The sequence below is a fragment of the Strix uralensis genome, chromosome 24 (genome assembly GCF_047716275.1).
Source record: "Strix uralensis isolate ZFMK-TIS-50842 chromosome 24, bStrUra1, whole genome shotgun sequence".
NCBI classification, from domain to species: domain Eukaryota; kingdom Metazoa; phylum Chordata; class Aves; order Strigiformes; family Strigidae; genus Strix; species Strix uralensis.
In genome coordinates this window covers 7115068-7135885 of record NC_133995.1, presented here as the reverse complement: position 1 = coordinate 7135885, position 20818 = coordinate 7115068, and the positions used below count along the sequence as shown (strand labels likewise).

Sequence of the window (20818 nt, the reverse complement as noted above, 5' to 3'; positions counted from 1 at the left end):
GCACCTGCACCTGAAAGCATTAAGCAATCAAAAAACCAGCTCAGCTGCCCGCAGGGCCGGAGCAATGTTGTTATTCTGTTCTATAGGGAAACTGAGGGCCAGAAAGGAATGAAGTGATTTACTTACAGACACGGAGTGAGTCAACAGCATGGCCGGAAATTGGGTTTTATCATTATGTGATAAACCATCTTCCTTAATAGCCTAGATGGCAGGATGGAGGGAGGGGAGGCTGATGCACAGGCCTGGGAGTCACAGCCTCAGGCTCTCCCTGCCAGGCAGTGAGTCGCTTTGAGAGGCCACACCACTGCAGACGACCTCAGCTTCTCTTTCCCCATCCCTAAGTGGGGACAAAACAGCACAAGGGAGGAAGGATTGTGACAGTAAAGGTCATCTCCTGCCCCGCTTTGTCCATACATCTCGTGCATGGAGCTGGAGTTACCTGATGAAACAGCAGATCCTTATCTTCCCCACACCAGGTGTCATGCCCCAAGAAAAGGGCTGACAGGGCTTTACCTGTGGTTCCCCTGGACCACATTCTTGATCTTGGTTCTCCCTTTACTGAGCAGGGAGTCGAGAGAGCTGCACTCTCCTCCTGGCTTCCATTACTGCACCACCATCACTTGATAGCATCAGCTCTCTGGGCCTTGACCTCCCCAACCACAAAATGGCTGAGCAATGCTTTCCCCACCCTCGCAGGTTCACTGCACCCACTCCCAGGTGAAAGGCAGCATCCAGGCACCAGAGGTTACCAATGTTAGTACAACCCCGACCCAGCTACAACAGCTGACCCCCCTTTGCTAAGCAATGGCCTGAATGCCAGCACACTTGCTTCCAGGAATATCAGGCCATTTTATCAGGGATAACACAAACCATGCAAGATATGCTTGCAAATAAGAAACGAAGCGTAGGTGGGTTAGTCACCATAAGAACACACAGATCCTTTCTGGCTCCACATACTGAAACCCAGATCCTCAGAGGTAGCTCATAAAAATGCAAGCCACAGGACTATGAGTATATGCAATACCAGAATTAGCTTCACGAGGAGGCACTTTAGGCTGTTTTCCAAACTGAAATCGATGTTGTACTTGCAATGAATTAAACACCCACATTTTTGCGCTTGCTGCAAACTGCAAAGTGAAATCATGAATGAAGGAATAGCAGAGCAGCATGATTAGAGGCAGCAGCGTCGGTCGGTGCGTGCCATTGCTGCTCAAAAAGATCCAACAAGCGTTTGAGAAACACTTTCCCCTTCTGCTTCCTGGGCCCTCGCACGTTCCTGGGGCAGCAAGAAGCACAACAGGGTTTTTTCACACTGTATCAGTTAATCTTTTCAGCTAGTGGAGCAATTACTTCCTTTAATATGAATAGTCCTGCTTTGCAGTGACTACTGCAAGGGGCTGCAACCTAGAAGCCAGATTTTGTTCAGGTTTGCTGTTGTGATGCTGACATCACTTCTCAATCTCAACACAGTGGGGAAATTCAATTCTAGTAGTAGGTTTTCTAAAGGTTTCCTCGGGGTGGAAACAGCTGAGGCCCCACACGTGGGCTTGGCACAGCAGGCGCCCGGGGACAGGCTCCTTCAAGGCTTTCGCCAGTGTTTGGGTTGGCAGCTGAGGCCAAGGGCCTGGGGCTGAGACACTGTCGAAGAGTTTTCTCCCTGTCCTCCATTTGCCAAGAGACCACAAAGGGCAAATCTGGGCTGACACCCTCTGAGACCCCAACACATTATCCCAGCAACCACACACGCCGGTGTGATGGGCCGAAGGGCTGCACGCACGTTTGGAGACGGGAGCACCCAACAGCTGTAACTCAGCCCAAAAACCCACCACCAAGCAAGCTGGAGCAGATAAGAAAATAACCACCTTGAACCACTAAACCTTACCGAGAAAAGGTGTGATGCTTCTTACAACAGAGGGTAAACTCTTCATAGGATGGGTTGGGTTATTCTAGGCTGTGTGTAAGACATTCAGCAACCTGGGCTGGGCAGCTGGAACTGCAGCACACAAGAGCTCTTCACCTCATGTATTTTGGGGTCAAGAGTTTCAAAACACACCGTGTGATTTGGAAAGCTTGGCTCCACTTCTAGGTCAAACATTAGCCTGAGATCTTGGCCCAGTTATTACAGATCCTGTAACACTTGTCTAAAAGGAGGAAGCACTCACCTACATGTTTTCCTACTGTCCAACTGAAATAATTCACACACCCACTGCGATTTAGCTGGGATCAATGTGCTTCCTCCTTTGCTGCTCTAGAACTGCGGCAGAGGAGGGCGGGAGGAGGCTGAGCCTCCTGAAACACACCTGTAATTACTGACACACAAATAATCTTGTTGAGGGCAGCAGAGATCGTCCCCACTTTGCAGATATACTGAGAGACCCGGGGAGCAATGGGTGACCTGGCTTGGGCATCCTTGTGAGGCAGGAAAACCCCCGTAAGGGACACGGGGCAGGAGGTCACGGCTATTTGGGTGGCTGGGAACATCCAGAAGCTGGTCGGGTCTGCGGGAGGGCTGGGACTGCTTGGTGACATTGCCCCGGCCCCAGCGCTGGCAGCTGCCACCGCCACCAGACTGGAGGAATGAGAGCGGCAGATGGAGGAACTGGTTTGGCAAACGGCTTGTTACTGGGGATCTGCCCACACCAGTGCCTGAATGTGACTCAGGCAGGCTGGGCGCTGGCTGGGGGTGCAGCCCGGGGAGGGGGATGAAGGGTGCAGCGCCCTTCCCTAAACCAGCCACCCATCGTCTGCGGGCCCACACCATGGCCCTGGCCCCAAAGATCCCACGGGTCCCCCCGTACCCCATCTCTGGCTCTTCCCAGGTCCCCGGACCCGGGCAGTGGTAGTTTCTCTTCAGCACTGATGGGCCAGAGGGCAGGAATATGTGAAGGGGGTTGCTGTGCTGAACAGCTCAGGGAGAGTTTCAGCTGTTAGAGCTGTGGGAAACAGGGCACCCCCGTCCCTTCCCCAGCTCTGCCCTTCAGCTGGTTTGCAACCATGGGCTGGGCATGTCGGCTCTGTGCTTTATTTGCCTGATAGGCTTATGGCAATATTTGTTTAGGGCCTTAGGATCCACACAAGGGACCACAGAAACATTTTCCTATTGTGCACCAAGTTTCTGAAGTCTCGTGTTTCAAGCCCCTGCAAAGGTCAGGTAGTGGGAAATTCCTTTTGTACTAAGTCTGCGTCTGGGAGTTGACTACAGCCAGCCAAAAAGTGCCCCGCTAGCAGGAGTGAAAAATGAAAGGCGTCCTGGAGCTGCACGGAAAGCAGCTGTGGGGAAAGACTCTGAGGGAGGGCACGAAGATGGCACGGCACGGCACAGGGTCCGGTAGCCTGACCCCCTGCACACCCACCACGGAGCAACACCACTCGGGAGCCTGCCAAGGGACCTGCGTGCCTCAGACATCAGTGCTACCTAACTGAAATTCGAAAACAAAGCAGATCCTTCTCCTACCAAAACAAGAGAAAAAATTATATCCTGTACAAAACTATCCTGTATTCAGTAAAGTTTATTGTCCAATGTTGGCTTTGGAGCGTTCACAATACAACTGTAATATAAGCCTTAGCAATAAAATGAGCACATCCACAAAATAGTCCATGTCACATCTGAAATACAAAAATTGAAATATTCTTATAAAACATTCAGACACAAGATTGATAGATGGATACAATCTTTTATTCTTTTTTTTTTTTTTTTTTTTTTTGTACCTTTCCATTTATTCCAGAAAAACTTTCTATAAAAAAATCATTGCTTCTTTTGGAATAAATCTTTAAAATCATTTCTTTTAAAATGCATCTTTCATTTGTACAACACTAGTTAAATATATTATTGGTATTCTGCAAATGAATCACACCAGAGAACATTCACAGTATGTGTATCCTGGCCGCTTGGATCTATTTTTCTTGCTGTAGGACAAGCACGATGCTGAGGGTGAGAGAAGGTGATGAAGAAGCCAGAAAGTGGGTTTTATAGTGTTTGTGCCCAGACATCGCTAGTGGGGGGTGCTAAGGGGACATTCAAATGAAGTTTTTACAAGACTCGAGCGTACAGAGACAGGACAGCGGTGCCAGGCCAGGCAGAGGCACAGCTTTGGGCAGGTGAGATCATGCCACTTTTATCCTCAGGGATTTCAGGATCAAGACCTGACGGCCCTGGCAGGACCCGCTCGGCCATCGCTGGCTCCGTGCTCTGCACAAACCCGGGCTCACGTGGCTGCACGACGCCGGATTTACGCAGGTGAAAGCAGAGTTTGGCCACGTAAGGCTGGGCAGGCTCCCACCCCCAGGTCCGGTCCCTTCCCCGTGCCCTGGGGCACCCACACTAAACCTTTTATATTACTCAGTCCAGTGGGTTAGACTCTCTCTAACCTGCCTGCTCCTAGCCTGCTCGGGGAGCTCTGGCTCCTTGTTTTATGCTCGCTTAATTTCTGACTGAAGAGTAGTCATGGGAAAAAAAAAAACAAAACATTTGAGAAGCTTGGGAAAATGGCCTTCTAATTCCTTTTTTTTTTTTTTTTTCATCATGTGTAAGGGAGAGGAAAAAAATCCACTTATTTTGTCCTTAGTCTCCAAGACACAATGTAGTTTTGTTATTTAAAATCTTAACACAGATCTGGCAATGGGTTGGGCCAGGAAAGGCGTGTGCATGTGTGTATAGAGAGAGTGAAATTAAATAGCTCTGCCTGTAAGTTTTATTGTCGCAGAACACAGACCTTGCTTTACACATATACTTACATTTCTTTAACTAGCTATCAGCTGGAGAGATGAAAGAATACAGCCTTTCCTGAGGGCACAGCCAAAACTCCATTTTCCACCAGAACTGGTAAAAAAAACCAAATTGCAAGAAAAATGTCTGGAAGACAAAGCAACAGTTTCCTTTTGTCAAAACTCCTCATCTGCAAGGAGGGCCAGCTACTCCGCAAAGCGGTGGATGGGAGAACCCAGGAAACGAAAAAAAATGCCGGAGAGCCACAGACATTCCTGGCATTTTCATTAGCGCTACTTTAAAAATCCAGCTTGGGAGCTGGCTGGCGCTCCAAGAACTGGGGAAAGCCTGCCCGGGGATGAGCTGCGGGAGCAGGCTGGGGGTGATGCCGACGCAGGGAGCGATGCCATCGGCAGTGGGAGCCCCGCTGCAGATTTCCTCCCCTTGCAGGCAGGGAGGAGCAGGCCCCCGCTCTGCTTGGGGCTTTTATAAACTGGGGCAGCCACGGGGTGTTGGTCCTCATAAACCCAGCTGGACCCCGCGGTCCTCGGGGGGACCATAACACCACCCAGGAGATGGAGAAGGGGGATTTGGCTCTGGGTTCTAATCGCTGCCAACCTGCGGCTCCTTTTCTTCGCAGCCGGGAAGGCTTTGGCGGGGAGCGTGCCGTGGGAGATCAGACGCTCGGGGCTCTGCCAGCTGACACGTGCAAGCACAGCACTGTAAATCAAACCTTGCTCAGTGGGGCACCAAATATTTACACACACTATCGCCCTCCGGAATAGGAATCAAATATCCACTAAATGCAGTGGAACAAAAGGGGTTATCTTAAATTTGGGCTGTTAGTAGAGCGCAGGGCTAATAAATAATAGTGTCTCCTTTAGGGAGGATTTGTAGGAGGAAAGGCAAAGGCTACGAAAGAATAAACAGCAGCTAACAGGCCCTTTGTCTTTGCTATCTGATCCCAGGTAAAACAGTCCTGTCTACACAGTCACTGCTAGGTCTTTTCCCCAATGTTTCTCCCCATAGGTGACCTTGACCTTCAGCAGGAATACTCTTATGGAGGGGGGGAGCTGAGACCACACCGATCTGGTCTGGCGTGGTCTGCCTCTGTCCTCCCAGCGTGAAAGCGGGACGGCTCAGCTGGGCACCCTCTGCCCCAGCGAGCTTTATGCCCAAGGCAATCTCAGTGGACGGGGATGGTAACCCCGAGCAAGAAAACTGCACGAAGACAGGTCAAACATGGCCTGAATGGGCTTCCAAGAGCAGGTGGAGGGGGTTCCTGCTCCCCTCCCGGTCCAATCTGTGCTCACAGACCGTGGAGGGGGCTCTGCCCGTCCCGGGCACACCAGCACTCTTTGCCCCGTGTACCTGAAGGTGCTGCCGCAGGGGCAGAGGAGCTGCTGTGAGCGGGTCTGCCTGCCTGCGAGCTGCTAATTCCTGCCGGGAGCTGGCTGCCCCGGGAAGTGCGAGTCTGCACCACAGAGCCCTGCCATGCCAAGGAAATTCCTGTGTAAAATGCCTTTGTGAAAGAAAAGATGCAAGTGCGAGAGTTCAGACTCACTCCAGCCAACACCTCCCTTTGTGAACCTCCCGACCGAAAAGCCCCACGCAGCAGGAGCCGGGCGTAGGAGACCGGGCAAAACGCTGCCCCGACACCAGGGTGAAATGCGTCACTGGTGGCTGATGGCGGTTCATGCTCTTCCCTATCAAATGGAAACAATTAATGAACTATTCAGCCTGCTGTATGCTGGACACACTGAGAAGGGAACTGAGCAGGGATGGGCAAACCTCAAACAATGCAGACGTCTGGATGCTTGTCTAGGACAAACCCGAATTAACAGCTTTGGTCTGATGGGGGAAGCTCAGAGGGAGCATCGCATCGAGCACTGGCACAAGGAGGAGTTGCCCCAGAAGCTTTGGGGAGCTCCAGGGTCTCCTCATTTATCCTCACGCTTTGTATTTTCTGAGTATCACAGAAGAAATGCTGCACAGCAAAGCAGAAAACAGAGCCCTCACTCCCTGCTCAACGGGGAAACAGCGGCACGGAGAGTTACCGTCCCCTGAGCAATGCCTCCCAGGCTGGGAGTGTGACGGGCTCAGACAGCAGTCCCAGTGCCAGGTGACAGTCACAGCACCTGCCAACTCCAGAATCTCCTGGCCACATCCACGGGCTGGAGGACCGGTGGGCGAGAGGACTAGTCATCCGGGACAGCCGAAAAAAGAATGTGAATATTATACAGTAGAGAGACTTCTTGCAACGCTCACACACTTGAAGACGTTTCAGGCTGTTTGCAGGCTGCGGGGGAGAAATGCAGCAGGGCCTCTTTGCTCGGGATGGATTTGGCACGTTCCTGGAGCGTACGGAGGGGAAAACGCACCAGGAGCAGACCTCAGCCAGCAAAGCACGCTCAGATCTAAGCACGCACCTTAGTCCCGCGGCATCGATCTGAGTCAGGGCTGGTACGATCTGATGCTGGCTACAAACGTAGAGGCCAGGCGACGAGGTTTGAGGGATGATTTGCTTCTCTCCGGGTCTATTTCTGGTCCCCACAGCTGAGCTGTGGGAGGTTTGGCACTTCTCCCCCTTCCTCTGGGTAGAAATGCACTGAGGTGGGTGTGTGCAACACTTTGGTACGGCGAGGCTGCGCGGCTCGGGCTCTGCCACGTCGCGTGGGGCTCAGTGCCGGGACGGGGGGGGAGATGCGCTCCCGAGATGCCGGCTGGGAACCGCATCCTGCCCCTTGTGACAATGGCAGAAAGGGTGGCGGGCTGGGGGGGTGACAGGCTCAGCGATGACAAAGGGGCTCCTCAATCGGTGCCTGGGAAAGGCTGGCCAAAGGGCTCGGCGCAGCAACGGGAGGCAGCACGGAGCCGATGCTCCTCTGCCTCCACTTCTGCGCAGCCCTCCCCGCAGGTACCTGCACCCTGGGGGGGTACGCCAGCCCTTGCTCTCAGCTCCTGGGGAGCAGCCAGCTGAGCAAATTTGGAAACACAATGGTGGCAAGGAAGGGAGATGCTGGGGGAAGCAATGGGAAGCCCCCTCCTCCCAGCTGCTCCATCCTTGTCAGGATTCAGGTACCAAAGATGAGGAGAGAAAAAGGGGTTGTGTAGGCAAATAAGGGAGGGCTGCCCCGGTTTCCGTGCTTCAGGTGCCAGGCTGGGTCATGCCCCTGACTCGTAACGTGGCTGCAGTGTCTCCCCAAGAAATAGGGGGTGCAGAGCAGGTTGTCTGAGCAAAGGTATGTTTTTCAGAAATGCCCACCTGGGCCAAACGCTACGATCCACAGCCCAGGTTTGGCGATAACCACTCTCTGCTCACAAACCCCCCGCCGTGCCCGGCTCCCCACCCTCCACCGAGGGCAGTTCCCTGGGGCAGCACACGATCCTGCGCTCCGGGCGATGCCCAGGGCGGTCCCTCACTAGAGCACCTGCACAGAGGGTGGCAGCTCACGTCTCATGGGGACAACATGAAAACAAGAGGGAGAAAAGGCCACAGGTCCATCAAGAGCAGCTGTTAGGGGCTGTGGTTGTGGGGACGGGCCGGGGAGAGCCTGCGGCCACGGGCGCTTCAGCATCGTCCTGCTCGAGTCAGTAATTCTGTGGTGGGTCAGGTGGGAGCGTGTTGCCGTCTCCTTTCTCAGTGCTTTGATCTCCATGGTGACAAGGGGAACACGAGATCCAAGTTTAAAATATACTCTGTCTCCTGTTCTTCCCTCGGGCTGAGGAAGAGAGAGAGAGAGATGGGTCAGAGAGGTTGGACAACAAGCGGCACTTTGCAGCGACGCTGAGCCCTGCGGTGCTCTGGGTTAGAAGGTTAATGAGCCCACGGCAACCACAGGGCACCTAGATGTGACTTTGGTACCATGGCAGGTGACAAGTGAGGACACCCCAGGGGTAACTCGTGGACTAAAGCAGGGAACAGGAACCAGGTTTGGCTTTTTCCTTCGTGGGACCCACTGATAGTAACCCCAGCGCCAGCGTGGTCTGTGGCACAACCTGGGAGAGGTCAGTGTGATTTTCCCCAGCCCTACCTGACTGCTGGAAGGCTGAGCCTCGGTAGCCAGGGTCCTTCTGAAGCTGGATCTCTTTCAGGGAGAAGATGGAGACGTCTAGGCAGAGGGGGCAGAGAGAGAGGGGTCAGCCCAGCTGGCTGAGCCGGCAGCGGTTGCAAACCCGGAGCCAGGAGGGACAGCACTGCACCTCGCCAGAGCTTTTCTTTCACACTCCTACTTCTACTCTACACTGTCCTACCCAAACTGTTTCTTGCTCTCACAGCCACCAAGCTCCCACCCCTCCCTGCTCCAGGAGCACCTCTGAGTGAGCAAAGACAAGAGGCCTCTGAAGAGACCTGGCTGCAAGCCATCACCCTCTGCAGAGCAGCTCTTTGCTCCACATCCCCCAGGCAAGAGGTCAGGGTGCACTTACTGTCAGGCAGGAGGTGCACCCGCTCTCCCAGGCTCTTGAAGTAAGCGTGCCGCAGGGCTGCCTCCGCCGAAATCCGGCCTTTGGCTTCGTACTGCACAAAGCCCCAGAGAAAGGCAATTACATCCAGTCTGCGCGTGCCAGACGGTGTTCAGCGGGCCCAGAGGCCCCGTACGGGGTGTGGGTGCATCCCTGCACCTCCGCACACGTAAGCGCCCAAGCGATTTCATGTGCTGCGGGGGTGACAGTGTGCCCAAACGCGGTGCACACCGCGGGGTGTGCCGGCAATTCCCAGTGCCATTTGCGTGGGCACAAGGCACAGCACACGCTGTATGACCGCAGGAGTGCACCAGACCTTATGGATCATCAGGTTTGTGTCCTCTCACTTGTGTGTGAGAGGACACAGGGTGAAGGATGGTTCACCGTCCTTAATGGGAGGTGGTTTGGGACAGCATCTACAAGGCTATAGCTGCAGGGCTGTGGCTTATTCTGCAGGCACAGCTCCCCTCCTGCCTGGTTCCACACCAGTGTGAGGGCAGGCAGAGTACCTTCACTTCAGCAAATCCCTTTGCCATCCACCTGGACTGCTCTACCACTCACCAGGAGGAGGTTCATCAGCAAGTCAATGCCTTCGGAGTCCAGCCTGAGAGAAGGAGGAAAGAAAAAAACGGAGCATTATTGCACCCAGAAGATGTTGCAGCCGTCCATGCAAAGGCCAAGTGGCAGCTGGGACCTCCAGTGCACAGCTGCATTCAGAAGCTGCCAGCACCACGAGGAGAAAATGAAATCGGTGTCCCCAGGCTCCCCTTTACAACCAGCGCAAGCCCACCATGACTTATGTGTCCCTGCTCGAGGAGGTACCTTGGGGCATGATTTATTAACGCCTGGGCTCGGTACTGCGTGAAATTGTAAGCCTTAAACTCCTCGTTGGATGTTATTCCAGGCCAGGTGTCTTCTGTTGGGGTTCCTGGGAGGGAGAGAGAGGGAAGCCTGTCATGCTCGTTTGGCACAGAGAGAAGAGCCTCCCACGTGCGAGTGTCCGTCCTGCCCAGGACAGAGGGCACGGATTTCCCCAGCGGGCTGGAATTTGCCTGCGCATCCCACGGGGCAGCCGCGGGGCAGCTCCTCGCCCTCGCACCTCTGCTGCCTGCATGCCTGGAGGGGGGCTGCAGGCAGCCCCTGCCCACGCCTGCCCACACCACTGCAAGGCTTTGCCAGCCAGGCTCCCTCCAGGCGCCCGAGGCTGCGCTTTGCCACCGCTCCTGCAGTCAGGCACTGCCCTCGCGTGGGGATCTGGGAGACAGCAGAAGACTCACCCAGCAGCCTGAAGATCAAATGCAGCTCCTCCTTCACCGTGGAGCCAGGGAACATGGGCCGGCCGGTGACCATCTCGTAGTGGATGCATCCAACACCCCTAGAACAGCAGCAGAGGATACTCTGGGATTAGGGAACTGGGCGGGGGTTTAGTCTGGAGAAGAGGAGGCTGAGGGGAGACCTCATCGCCCTCTACAACTCCCTGAAAGGAGAGTGCAGAGAGGGGGGATGAGTCTCTTGAGCCAAGGAACCAGCGCCAGGACAAGAGGGAATGGCCTCAAGCTGCGCCAGGGCAGGGTCAGACTGGCTCTTAGGAAGGATTTCTTTGCAGAAGGGGTTGTTGGGCGTTGGAATGGGCTGCCCAGGGCAGGGGGGGAGTCCCCATCCCTGGAGGGGTGGAAGAGTCGGGTTGACCCAGTGCTGAGGGATCTGGTGGAGTTGGGAATGGTCATGGTGAGGTTCATGGTTGGACTGGAGGAGCTTCAAGGGCTTTTCCAACCGAGATGATTCTGTGATTCTGTAGCAAAGGAGACGCCCTGTGGACACCCCACCACCCCTTGGCCAGGGCTGAGGTTTCTGGAGAGGGAAAGGAGCTCCAGGAGCTGTATCCCCTCTCTGCTACAGGTAACCACTCACCCCTGATGTGGGCAGCATCCTCCAAAGACCCTGAGCCCCAGGGGAGACAGAAAAGAGCTCTGGGAGAGCCCACCACCCTCTGGTGTAACCAACGCTGTGGGCATGTACGGTGCTGCACTGGCAGACAGATGGAAACGCCCAACCCACCGTCTCGGAGACCCCGGGAAGCTCAGTTTGGAGCTGTGGCTCACCACATGTCGATGGGTGTGGAATACTCGGTAGATCCCAGCAGGACGTCGGGGGGCCGGTACCACAGCGTGACCACTTCATTGGAATACGTTTTCGTAGGGACTGACTTGGCTCTGGCTAGTCCTGAGGACGAAAGGGATGGGCATCAAGGAGCTGCACCTTCTCGCAATGCCGCATCCTCCCCAGAGAGATCCACCTACCGAAGTCAGCCAGCTTGAGCTCTCCTCTCTCGTTGATGAGCAGGTTCTGGGGTTTGAGGTCTCGGTGCAGGATCTTTCTCCCGTGACAGTAAGCCAGACCACGCAGCAGCTGGAACATGAAGATCTGTGGGGAGGAGAAGGGGCTGGCATTTAGCACTGGGTCACGGGCACCAGAAATGAGCCTGTCTCAGGGGCTCTCAACTTCACGGCCAGGAAAGCCCCCTGGAAGCTGGCCTGGGGTGAGACGCACTGTAGACAAGTTCAGGCTCATCACCAGCAACCCAGAAAAGGGGCTGAACAAAGTCTGCATGGACAGTAATTTCATTTAGGGTGGCAGTGACTTGAGAAAAGCTGGTGGAGCATCAGAGCAGGCTGAGAAAGGTCAACGAAGAGTCAGAAAGCTGAACTGAAGAGAGAAGGGGTATCCAGCCTCACCCAACCCTGCAACACCCTGGACTGCCCTCGGGGTGAGCTCCCCACAGGCGGGGAGGGGCGGGGGCAGCACCACCTTACCTTCACGTTGTGCACACTCATGAGGTTCCCACAGTTATCGAGGTACTGTTTGAGGTCGTTGTCCTGCAACGGGGAGAACACGTCAGCCTGTCCTGCCCTCGGTCCCCACCACCCACCTGCAGAAAGGCAGCTGTCCTCACCGTTCCCACAGAAAGGCCCCCCCAAAACCCACCAGGTACTCGAAGACGAGGGTGAGGGAGCGCTCTGTGTGGATGATGTCGTGCAGGGTGACGATGTTGGCGTGTTTCAGGTTCTTCAGCAGCGACACTGCAAGGAGAGGAGACGGTTGGGGCAGCAGGACCTGGGGCTGCCCTCCGTGTGACCGCAGGTATCCGTGTCCTCCTGCACCACCCGACCCAAATCCCAGCATCGCTCAGGAAGTTTGTGATGGGGAAAAGCCCCTCCTGCCCTCACCTTCCCGTATGGCCGTGCACGGTGCCCCTTCCTCGTGCTCCAGGCGGATTTCCTTCAGGGCAACGAGGTTTTCGGTCAGTTTGCTGCGGCCCTTGAAGACAGTGGCATAAGTGCCCTGGGTGGGGAGAGAGAAAATACAAGCCATGCAGACCATTTACTGGGGTGGCACAACACTGATACACTCCATAACATTTGGAGGAAGGATCATTTGAAGCTACAGGGCCAAGTCTGAAATCCACAGAAAGACTTGGTCTACAGATTGCTAGATATTGAAGAAATTTGGCTACAGTCTGCCCTTTGCACTTCAAGCTGCCCTTCTAACTTAATTTAAATCCTTACAGGGGTTTCATAGTCTACTCACCTCTCCCAGTTTGTCCAGTTTAACATAGGTTTCCAGCTTCCCAAACCCAATATCTGACTGTAAGAGAGAAAGGAAAACATCACTGGGAGGGATCTCATCCAGGGATGACTTCACCTCTGGGGGGAAGATCGAGGACACTGGACAGTAACAGCTTTGGGGGCAGATCAGTCAAGGCAGGTGTTTGCATGCAGAAGCCCAGCTGATCTAATACATAAAGTCCATTACTTTCCTGGAGAAGCCGTGCAGGCGACCAGGCAATCAATCCATCAGAAAACCTTACAACCTCAAGCAGAGCCTGCCCGGCTGCCCCTTCCTGCTGCCAGCCCTGCAGTGCCCTCTCCTCTCACCCACCACCCCGACACAGGCCGAGTCGGACAGGAGCTGGGCTTTGCAGAGAGCCGATGCCCTCTCTGTGGGAGAAGTCTCGTGGGATCCTGGCCCAGCTCTTTTCTCGAGTGCTTCCCGACGTCCTGGTCTTTGCTGTGACTCCAGTCATTTCTCTGCCTGCTCTTCAAATCAAGCATGAAAGGGACATTTCCCCATTTGGAACAGTAACTCTTTAACACATTGCTGAGACCTGCTCTCGTGTGCCCAGTGAGAGAAGGGCAACCCCTGCACGGCCACAGATTTAGGTGTCACTCCTAGCAGAGCCCTGAAATTGTTCTGTGGGGACAGAGACACCCCCTCAGTTAGTTTGGATGATCTGTGCGCCAGCACAGAGGATGGTTGCCAGCACAACAGGGCCCAAGGCCCAGGGCCAATCTTTGCTCCTTAAGCTTAATAAACCAGTGTAAATCTCCCACGAAATATGTTTGCATCGGTGTAGCCCCCAGGCCAGCAGCCAGCTCTGACTCCAGCCCAGCGAGAGGCTCCCCCCAACCACCCCAACACAGCTCCTGTGATGCCGCTCGCCCTCCGCAGACGGAGCTGGATGTAGAGCTCGCAGTCAGCAGGTAAAGACACGGGCTGTGCAGGGAAAGGGTCCTGGGGGGAGGCCCTGAAGGAGCCCCCCGCACTGTGCCCAGGGCTCTGCCTGGAGAACCAGCAGCCCCAGGTCTGGGTGCTCTTGCAGCCCCTCCCTGCCCTCCAGATCTGCCCCACGGGGAGGCTTTCTCCTTGCCCCAGACACTGACCACACCACCAAGCTCTCACACGCTGCCACACGCAGCAGGGAAGCTGCTTTCTTGCTCACGCAGGCTGGATTTGGATCGGCAAATCCCAGTGGAACACAGTGGGTTTTTTAACTCCGTTTTGGCTTCCCCAAACCTTCTGTGTACTCTGGGAACAGATGTGTCCTGAGCAGGGAAATGTGGCTGCTGCTCTCTGAGGTGCTGTACACCCCCAGAGCCATACTGCGAGGTCTGCAGGAGCGTGCCTTATTCATGGTGGGGACCATGAATATTAACAGCACATTGCTCTGGCTGTGTCTGTTTTATTGATTAGGCAGAACAGGCAGGTAAATGCAAGCTCTCCTGGCCTCCTGCCTCCCCCTGAACAGGCACGCCAGAGCTGAAGACACCTGCTGAAACCTCGCTGTTGTATCTGCGTAGCACTGAGCACTCCTGGGCAGCAGGACACGTGCTTGCACATTTGTAAACAGGGCACCGGGTTTTTCCTCCTACATGTGCTGATGCTCTGCAGTAAAGAAACTGAAACGCCAACACTAATGCAAAGTCTAATGTATTATTTATCAGCATTTGCATTTCAACTAGCAGAGGCTCCAGCGCTTGCTAAACCACAGGAGGCTTTCCACCCCCTCTCCTCTGGAAGGAGCCAGGCCAAGAGGAAAGTCAGGTATGAGGTGAGTGAAGGAATGGGCAGGCCTGGGGATTTGCACAGCAGTATGCAGATGTGCATAGGAAGAGATGCAGATGTGCACGGTGGGGGGAATGTGTGCTGCTGGGAGTGGGCAGAAAGGGATCTGCACAAGCAGGGGAAGGGGATGTGCATCTCCACGACACAGGGGGACAAGGGAGCTGGCACAGCAGGGCATGGCTGCATGGGTGGGTGACAATCAGCAGATGCATCTGCTGCAGGGGACTTGTATGCACGAAGCAAGATGCTGGGCCCAGCCCTGCTTGCTCTGCACGATAAGACTTACGAGGGAAGCCCGTCGGGACATCCTGCTGAGGGGCTTGGGGAACTCCGGGCTCTCCATCTGCAGCTTCTGCAAGAACTCAGGGGGCAGGCGGATGTCCATGGGCAGGGAGAGACGTTTGCTGACATCCTGCGGAGAGGGCCAGAAGAGCGGGGGATGAAAGCATCTGATGAAAGGAGGCCTGTGAGGAGACGTTCAAGGGGAAGTGCTCTCTAACCAGAGCTGGTATTAACGGTGAAGCAATGCGGGCAGCATCTGTGGGACCCTTAGTCAAAGGAAAAGGGAAGGTGTGTGTGCACACGTGTGCATGGGGACGTGTGCTGGGCTTTGTCAGGTACCGTGGCAGTCATGCTGAGAGCACCCAAGAGGATGTCAGGGCTCGTGTCTGAGACTGCCAGGTCCACCCAAATCAAGCACCGGCTCCTCCAGCCAGCAGGCAGGTGACAGCCAGAACTTGCCACGTCCCTCCTGCCCGCTCCAGCCCGCAGCAGTACTTGCCTCCATGGAGAAGCGGCGCTGGTTGTTGTTGCGGTAGCGCACGGCCATCGGAGACTGGCCTTCCCCCTCGGAGGGGGAGAGGGGGCTGGTGTCTGCTCGGAAGTCCCTGCCCAGGTGTCCCAGTTGCAGGTGCCCTTGAGCCAGGTCTGAGGAGAAAGAGAAAGGGAGTGAGCTGCTGGAGGGGTAGCAGAAGTGCCAAGGCCCAAGGCACTTGCTTTGGAAGAAAAGAGAGTGAGAGCAGGGTGGTCCAGAGATGCCTGGGGCTGTGGGAAATCTTCTTCCTTCTCTCTATCCAGAAGGCAGAGGGAATACCTGCTTTTTGCTCCAGACTCCTGGTGCATTGCCACCCGCACAGCTCTGCTCAGCAGCCCCCCCAAAGCGCCCTCATGCAGCCCCCTGAAATGAGGGGGTGGACAGGGAGGGGGATGCAGAGAAGGAACTGCTTCACACCCAAACCTCCCACGTCCCAGTCCAGTGCTCAACCCGCCAGGCAGCACTGCCGAGCAGCTCACCCCTCCGCAGCAGCACCACGGGGTTTCACACGGGTGAGCATTCCTCTGAACTTCCCAGCCTTATCTCCACTAACGTCCCATTAGACAAAACACGATTTGCACTTTAGGAACACCTAGGCGCCTGGCCGTGGCTCTGGATCCCTCTGTGCTAGGTCTGTACAAAAGCAAAACAGAAAGAGAGCCCTGTCCCTGGGGAGCTTACAAACACACGTACCTCATCTGCCTCAGGAACCACCAAAACTAACAGACATCAGGGTGCTTTCCTCCACGGATGTGACCGTTTCTCAAAAGGTGTTTGGGATTAAAGGCTGCAGAGTCACTTACTGCAAAACAAAACACTCCAGGCTTCCCTGCCCCAACCTGCTGCACTTAGCCAAACGCGCAGTCCTGAGAAGCACAAAAGCTCTCTTGAAAACCAAAGCGGCTCAGAAAAATAACTCTTCTCTCGGGAGCCCAGGTGTGAAGCCTCACTGAGCCCAAGAAACCCTGAGAAATCAGAACAAAATAAGCCATTGAGCTCCCTCTGGTCTCCAGTTTGAGGCTTGCACCTCCTCACTCTCTAATTAACAACTGGTTGGTAGGAGTAGTTTGGCACGCACAGACCCGGGCAGCAGCACAGCAAAACACTGACAAGTTCAACGCAGGTCGCCTGGACCCCAGCGAAGTGGATTCCCCCGATTCACACGGATGCTGTTTCCACGGAGCCGTTCAGAAGGAGGCAGCGCTAACTGGGTGTGCTGGGAGAGAGGAGAACCACCTCCCCAAGGGAAGGATGCATCTCCCTCTGAACAGGTGTGGGGCCGAGCAGGGATGACCGCTTTGTCCCCTTGCCGGTGGCCACACAGCTCTCACCCTTCTTGTCTAAACTTTGCAGCTACGCTCCAAGTTAGCAAGGCCTGCAGGGTCCAGGGGCTCTGCCATAAAGCACCGGAGTCCTCCATGCATCCAGACACCCTGCAGTTATTTCCACAGAGCAAGGAGGAACACTGCAGGAGGGAACCCCCCCAAGGAGGACCTGTGATGCCTCAGGCTGAGCCACTGAGCCCTGCCCCTTGCCAAGCCCTTTTCCCTGAGCTGCACAGAGATGATCCCCTGCTCTGCCTAACACAGATTTCTGCACACCCATCCCCGTGTGCTCCGGCAGCCAGCGATGATCTCATTGCTGAAGACTGGAGAGGCAGGGCTGGCTTTCACGGGGTGGTGAGCAGGGCTGGGACCTGGCTGCAGTTTGCTCATCTGATGGATGAGAGGTGGCAGGCAAGTGACCTGGGAAAAGATGCGGTTTCATGCCATGGTCACTGGGGGACCAGGGGACCCGTGAGCTAAGGGACACGGGGTGTCCTCGATGGACAGCCTGCACCCAACGGATGGGCTCAGCCCACACCACTGGGCTCGGGAGCATCTGAAACCGTGCCAGGAGTTTTTGGGCAGACAGGCAAGAACAAGGCACAGAGTCACCCCTTCTCCCAGGACCGCTGCGGGACTCTGGTCCCTGTCCCTTTCTGGCCATCTGTTTGTGCAGGAACAGTGAGGAAACGTACCCCGAATTAACCACAGGTATGACATCAACGTGGATCAATTAAACTGGATCAAATCTTTTTAACTTTCTCACTTCCTAAGCAAATTATCTGGAAAAAAACCCAGAGCCATTTAAAATCTGACTGAACGGAGATCAACTAATCCACTTTAAATGATAGTTTGGGTGAATTTGTGCCGGTTCCCATAGATAAATGTGCCCAAAGTCCTGCAGCCTGCTCTGAAAGGTGCAAACCAGCAGCACTGTCTCTCTGAACCAGCAAAAAACCAGGTAGATTAGTGTCAACCTCTCATCTACAAGAGCATCAGATGTAAGGCCAGAGGTAAAGCGACAACCTGGACATTGTAGCGCTTGCAAAGGGGAATGGGATACACCAAAGATGTGAACTACCACAGGATGGGAAAAGCACGTGAAAATACACAGAAGACTTGCAGAGAGGAGGGAAAAGGTGTTTTGGCTGCCCTGAGGCCAGTAAGGGCCCAGTCCATCCTGTGCTGTCACAAGGTGCCCACAGCACCCGGAGATACCGGGTCCCGCAGAGATGCTCTCGCAGGGCTGAGGTTGCCCCCAGGCTTGGAGGATCTTGCTGGGTGCTCATGGGAGAAGACATGAAGCTGTGGGCGTGCAAACGTGAGGGCCTGTTTGATTCTGCTCGGTATTTCATGTGGATTACGGTGAGCCCTGACACTCTGCAAATAATGAGGCTGCATGGGATATCAAAGCAAATTAAAGTGAGACCGCAGACACGACGGCTGCCTTTGACGAGCCTCCTGCCTTTTTTTATAAATATATTTAAACATTGCCTCTGCCAAAACAAGCTTTGATGTCCCAAGGAAAGGGGCCAGAACCCTTCACTGCCTGCCTGACTTATAACTTTTAATTACTTTGCTAAGTGTGAACTCTCCTCTCAAAGCTCTGTTACGCTCACGAGGCAGGGCTACACTCAGATCTTGGATTATTCATCCTCCTTCCTCTCCCTCATCATCACTTCTTTGTGGCCCTGCACTCCAAAGGCCAGATCTGGCACTGATTTCTGCCATCCCTAACTGGGAGTTACACAGGCTTTGCAGCCCAAATACTGAGATATTTGGCCCTGGAGGACAGAGCGGGTAGTAGCTGTTTTGGGGCAAAGCCTTGGCATGGGTACGAGCTGCTGCTGAATGCCACCAGCTCTTATCAAAGCAAACGGGAGACAGCAAGACCTGATAGCTCTGAAAATCTGGAGTATGGAGAGCAATGGGTGACTGGGGAAGCCCAGGAGGAAAGGAAGGAGCCTCCCTGCCTACAGCCTTAATGTGAGGCTGGAGCAGCCGTGGAGAAGTTTCCCTGTCTCCGAGGATGTGGAGATGGTGCTGGTCTTTGTCAAAGGTATCGGATATTGCAGAGCCCAGCCTGGGCTCTCCTTATCCCAGGGGCTGTCTTCCACCTCTGCTCCTGCAGCCGAGCAGCTGCCACGGCCGAGGAAAGGCTGTGCTGCCCGGGAAGGGATGCACGCAGGGTGGAGGGACATCGGACCCCCCCGAGGCAGCCTGCAAGGAAATTGGGCTCTGACCACAGGCACCCCCTCTCCCCTCTGCATTGTCAGACTCCGCCAAGGTGACATTGCCTGTGATGGGATGTGTCCAGGCTGGAAAGCTGTTTGTTTTTCCATTTGCCAGCTCTGCTTCTCTCAGGCCTTGTTTTATCAGCCTCTGTGGGTGAGGTCATGAGAATTACGGGATGGAGAGGACAGAGCTGGGGATTTCCCACCACACCACCAACAGACGAGGCAGGTTTCTACCCACGAGAAGGCCTTGCCTTGTCCTGTTGCCAGAGTCAGAGCAGCTCTGCACACGCTTGTGGAGCATCTACTGAAAATGTCTTCTGGCCTCTGCATCACCCTCCTCCCCAAGGACAGGCGGAGGCACTCACAGCCACCAAAGTGTAAGATTTGCAGCCTGCCATGACCTGTGAATGCTGATAACCTGTGATTTCTGATGCTGGAGGGAAAATAAAAACTGCAAGCAATTCCCCCAGGAGCTGTGTGAGGTGATGAAAGAAGAAATGATGTGCTGATCTCTGCTGTGATTAGCACTCTTTTCTGGAGCCAGTGATCACAATGCCTGAACTCTCACGGGTCATCTGCTCTCCAGGAGAGAAAAGACCACTGCAGGCAAGGCTGCCTGCCATGCAGACTGCAGAAACAGCTCCAGGGGCACATCTGGAGATCCTGAGCAAGGGAGGTGAAACCCGAAGCAAAGCTGTTTCATGGGGAAGAGAAGCAGCACAAAAGTGACTGCCGTGGCTCTAGTCTCAGCTCTGCTTTCTGCACAACTGTAGCATTTTGCCTCTCTGCACTTTGATTTCTCCATCTGTAAAAGGGAGGAGACCAACACCCCAAAGAGAGCTAAAGTCAGAGCCCTCTCCAGCCCAGGCAGCTGCCACGAGGTCCAAACCTCACCACCCAACCCTGCAAAAGAGCAACTTGCACATGAACCCCCTTCTCATCCCCTCCAGCACCACCGAAACGCTCCTGTCCCCCTACACCTCTGCAGCACCGTGCTCCCACGCCATGCCCGAACGCCTCCTCACCCTGGGGTGCTGGGGCTCGTGCCCCGCCGCTCTGTCCCCCTCCACCTTCCCTCTGCTGAGCCCCTGACAAGTCTTCTTGGCACAGGGCTTGTGGGCAAAGAGCTCCCAGCCAGGGGGGTTTATTAAACGGCTGAAGAGATGCCTCAGACAAATGTGGTTGTCAGGGCTCTTCATAAACAGCCGCCGCAGCCTGCGGGAGATGGAGATTAAGGGCACTGTGGAGGTGACTTCTCGGGGTTGTTTACAATCCTCAAGGGAAACTTAATCAAGAGATCTCGGGCAGGAGGGAGCAGGCTCGGGGTGGTGGGTACGGCGGGGACAGCGCGTTTTGCCTGTCCGGCGTGGGAGAGGGCTCGGGTGCAAGCTGGGAACCGTGCGCCGGGGAGCGGCGGGACCAGGGAGGGGAAGCTGGGGCAGGGGGCCAGGATGTGCCGCATCCAGGACGTACCGGCTGGTGGGGGCTGGCACTGGGGCGTCTCGCAGCAGCCCATGAGGAGCTGTACCCCCCAGGGTGGTGCTGGCAGACCCCGAGCCCCTGATGCATCCCCAGGTCCAGGCAGGAGGATCTCCTAATCATACCACAGCACAGTCTAGTACTGGTCCAGCCTCCACCCACGGGGTCGGGAACACCCTCGGTTCTGGCCCCAGGCTCAGTCTGCTCTGACTTTGCTCTTATTCTCTCCTGGCTACCTCAGGATCGAGACTAAAAGCTGGGCAGGGAGGAGGGGGGGATAGGCAGATGCTGCTTGCACTGGTTTGCCATTCAAGGGCAAAGGAAGAACCGTGACCGAGGCTTCATTAAAGCAGAAGAACGGGGAAATCGCCTCTCCGACAAAGCCTCGGTT

At 55.1% G+C, this 20818-nt stretch overlaps 1 protein-coding gene across 2 annotated transcripts in view; it reads right to left on the bottom strand.

Annotated features, from left to right (window-relative positions):
- Positions 1–3491: 3491 nt before the first annotated feature.
- Positions 3492–20818, bottom strand: part of CDK18 (cyclin dependent kinase 18) — a 40086-nt gene continuing 22759 nt past the window's right edge. For both annotated transcript variants that reach the window (XM_074893597.1, XM_074893598.1), the window contains exons 3-16: positions 15354–15499; positions 14859–14984; positions 12758–12814; positions 12397–12511; positions 12155–12249; positions 11983–12045; positions 11470–11593; positions 11272–11392; positions 10447–10544; positions 9992–10097; positions 9731–9773; positions 9134–9224; positions 8740–8817; positions 3492–8427 (exon numbers count right to left, since the gene is read on the bottom strand). In XM_074893597.1, coding sequence (XP_074749698.1) covers positions 8393–8427; positions 8740–8817; positions 9134–9224; positions 9731–9773; positions 9992–10097; positions 10447–10544; positions 11272–11392; positions 11470–11593; positions 11983–12045; positions 12155–12249; positions 12397–12511; positions 12758–12814; positions 14859–14984; positions 15354–15499 — 1298 coding nt within the window. In that variant the 3' untranslated portion in view covers positions 3492–8392. The remainder of the gene's footprint in view (positions 8428–8739; positions 8818–9133; positions 9225–9730; positions 9774–9991; positions 10098–10446; positions 10545–11271; positions 11393–11469; positions 11594–11982; positions 12046–12154; positions 12250–12396; positions 12512–12757; positions 12815–14858; positions 14985–15353; positions 15500–20818) is intronic.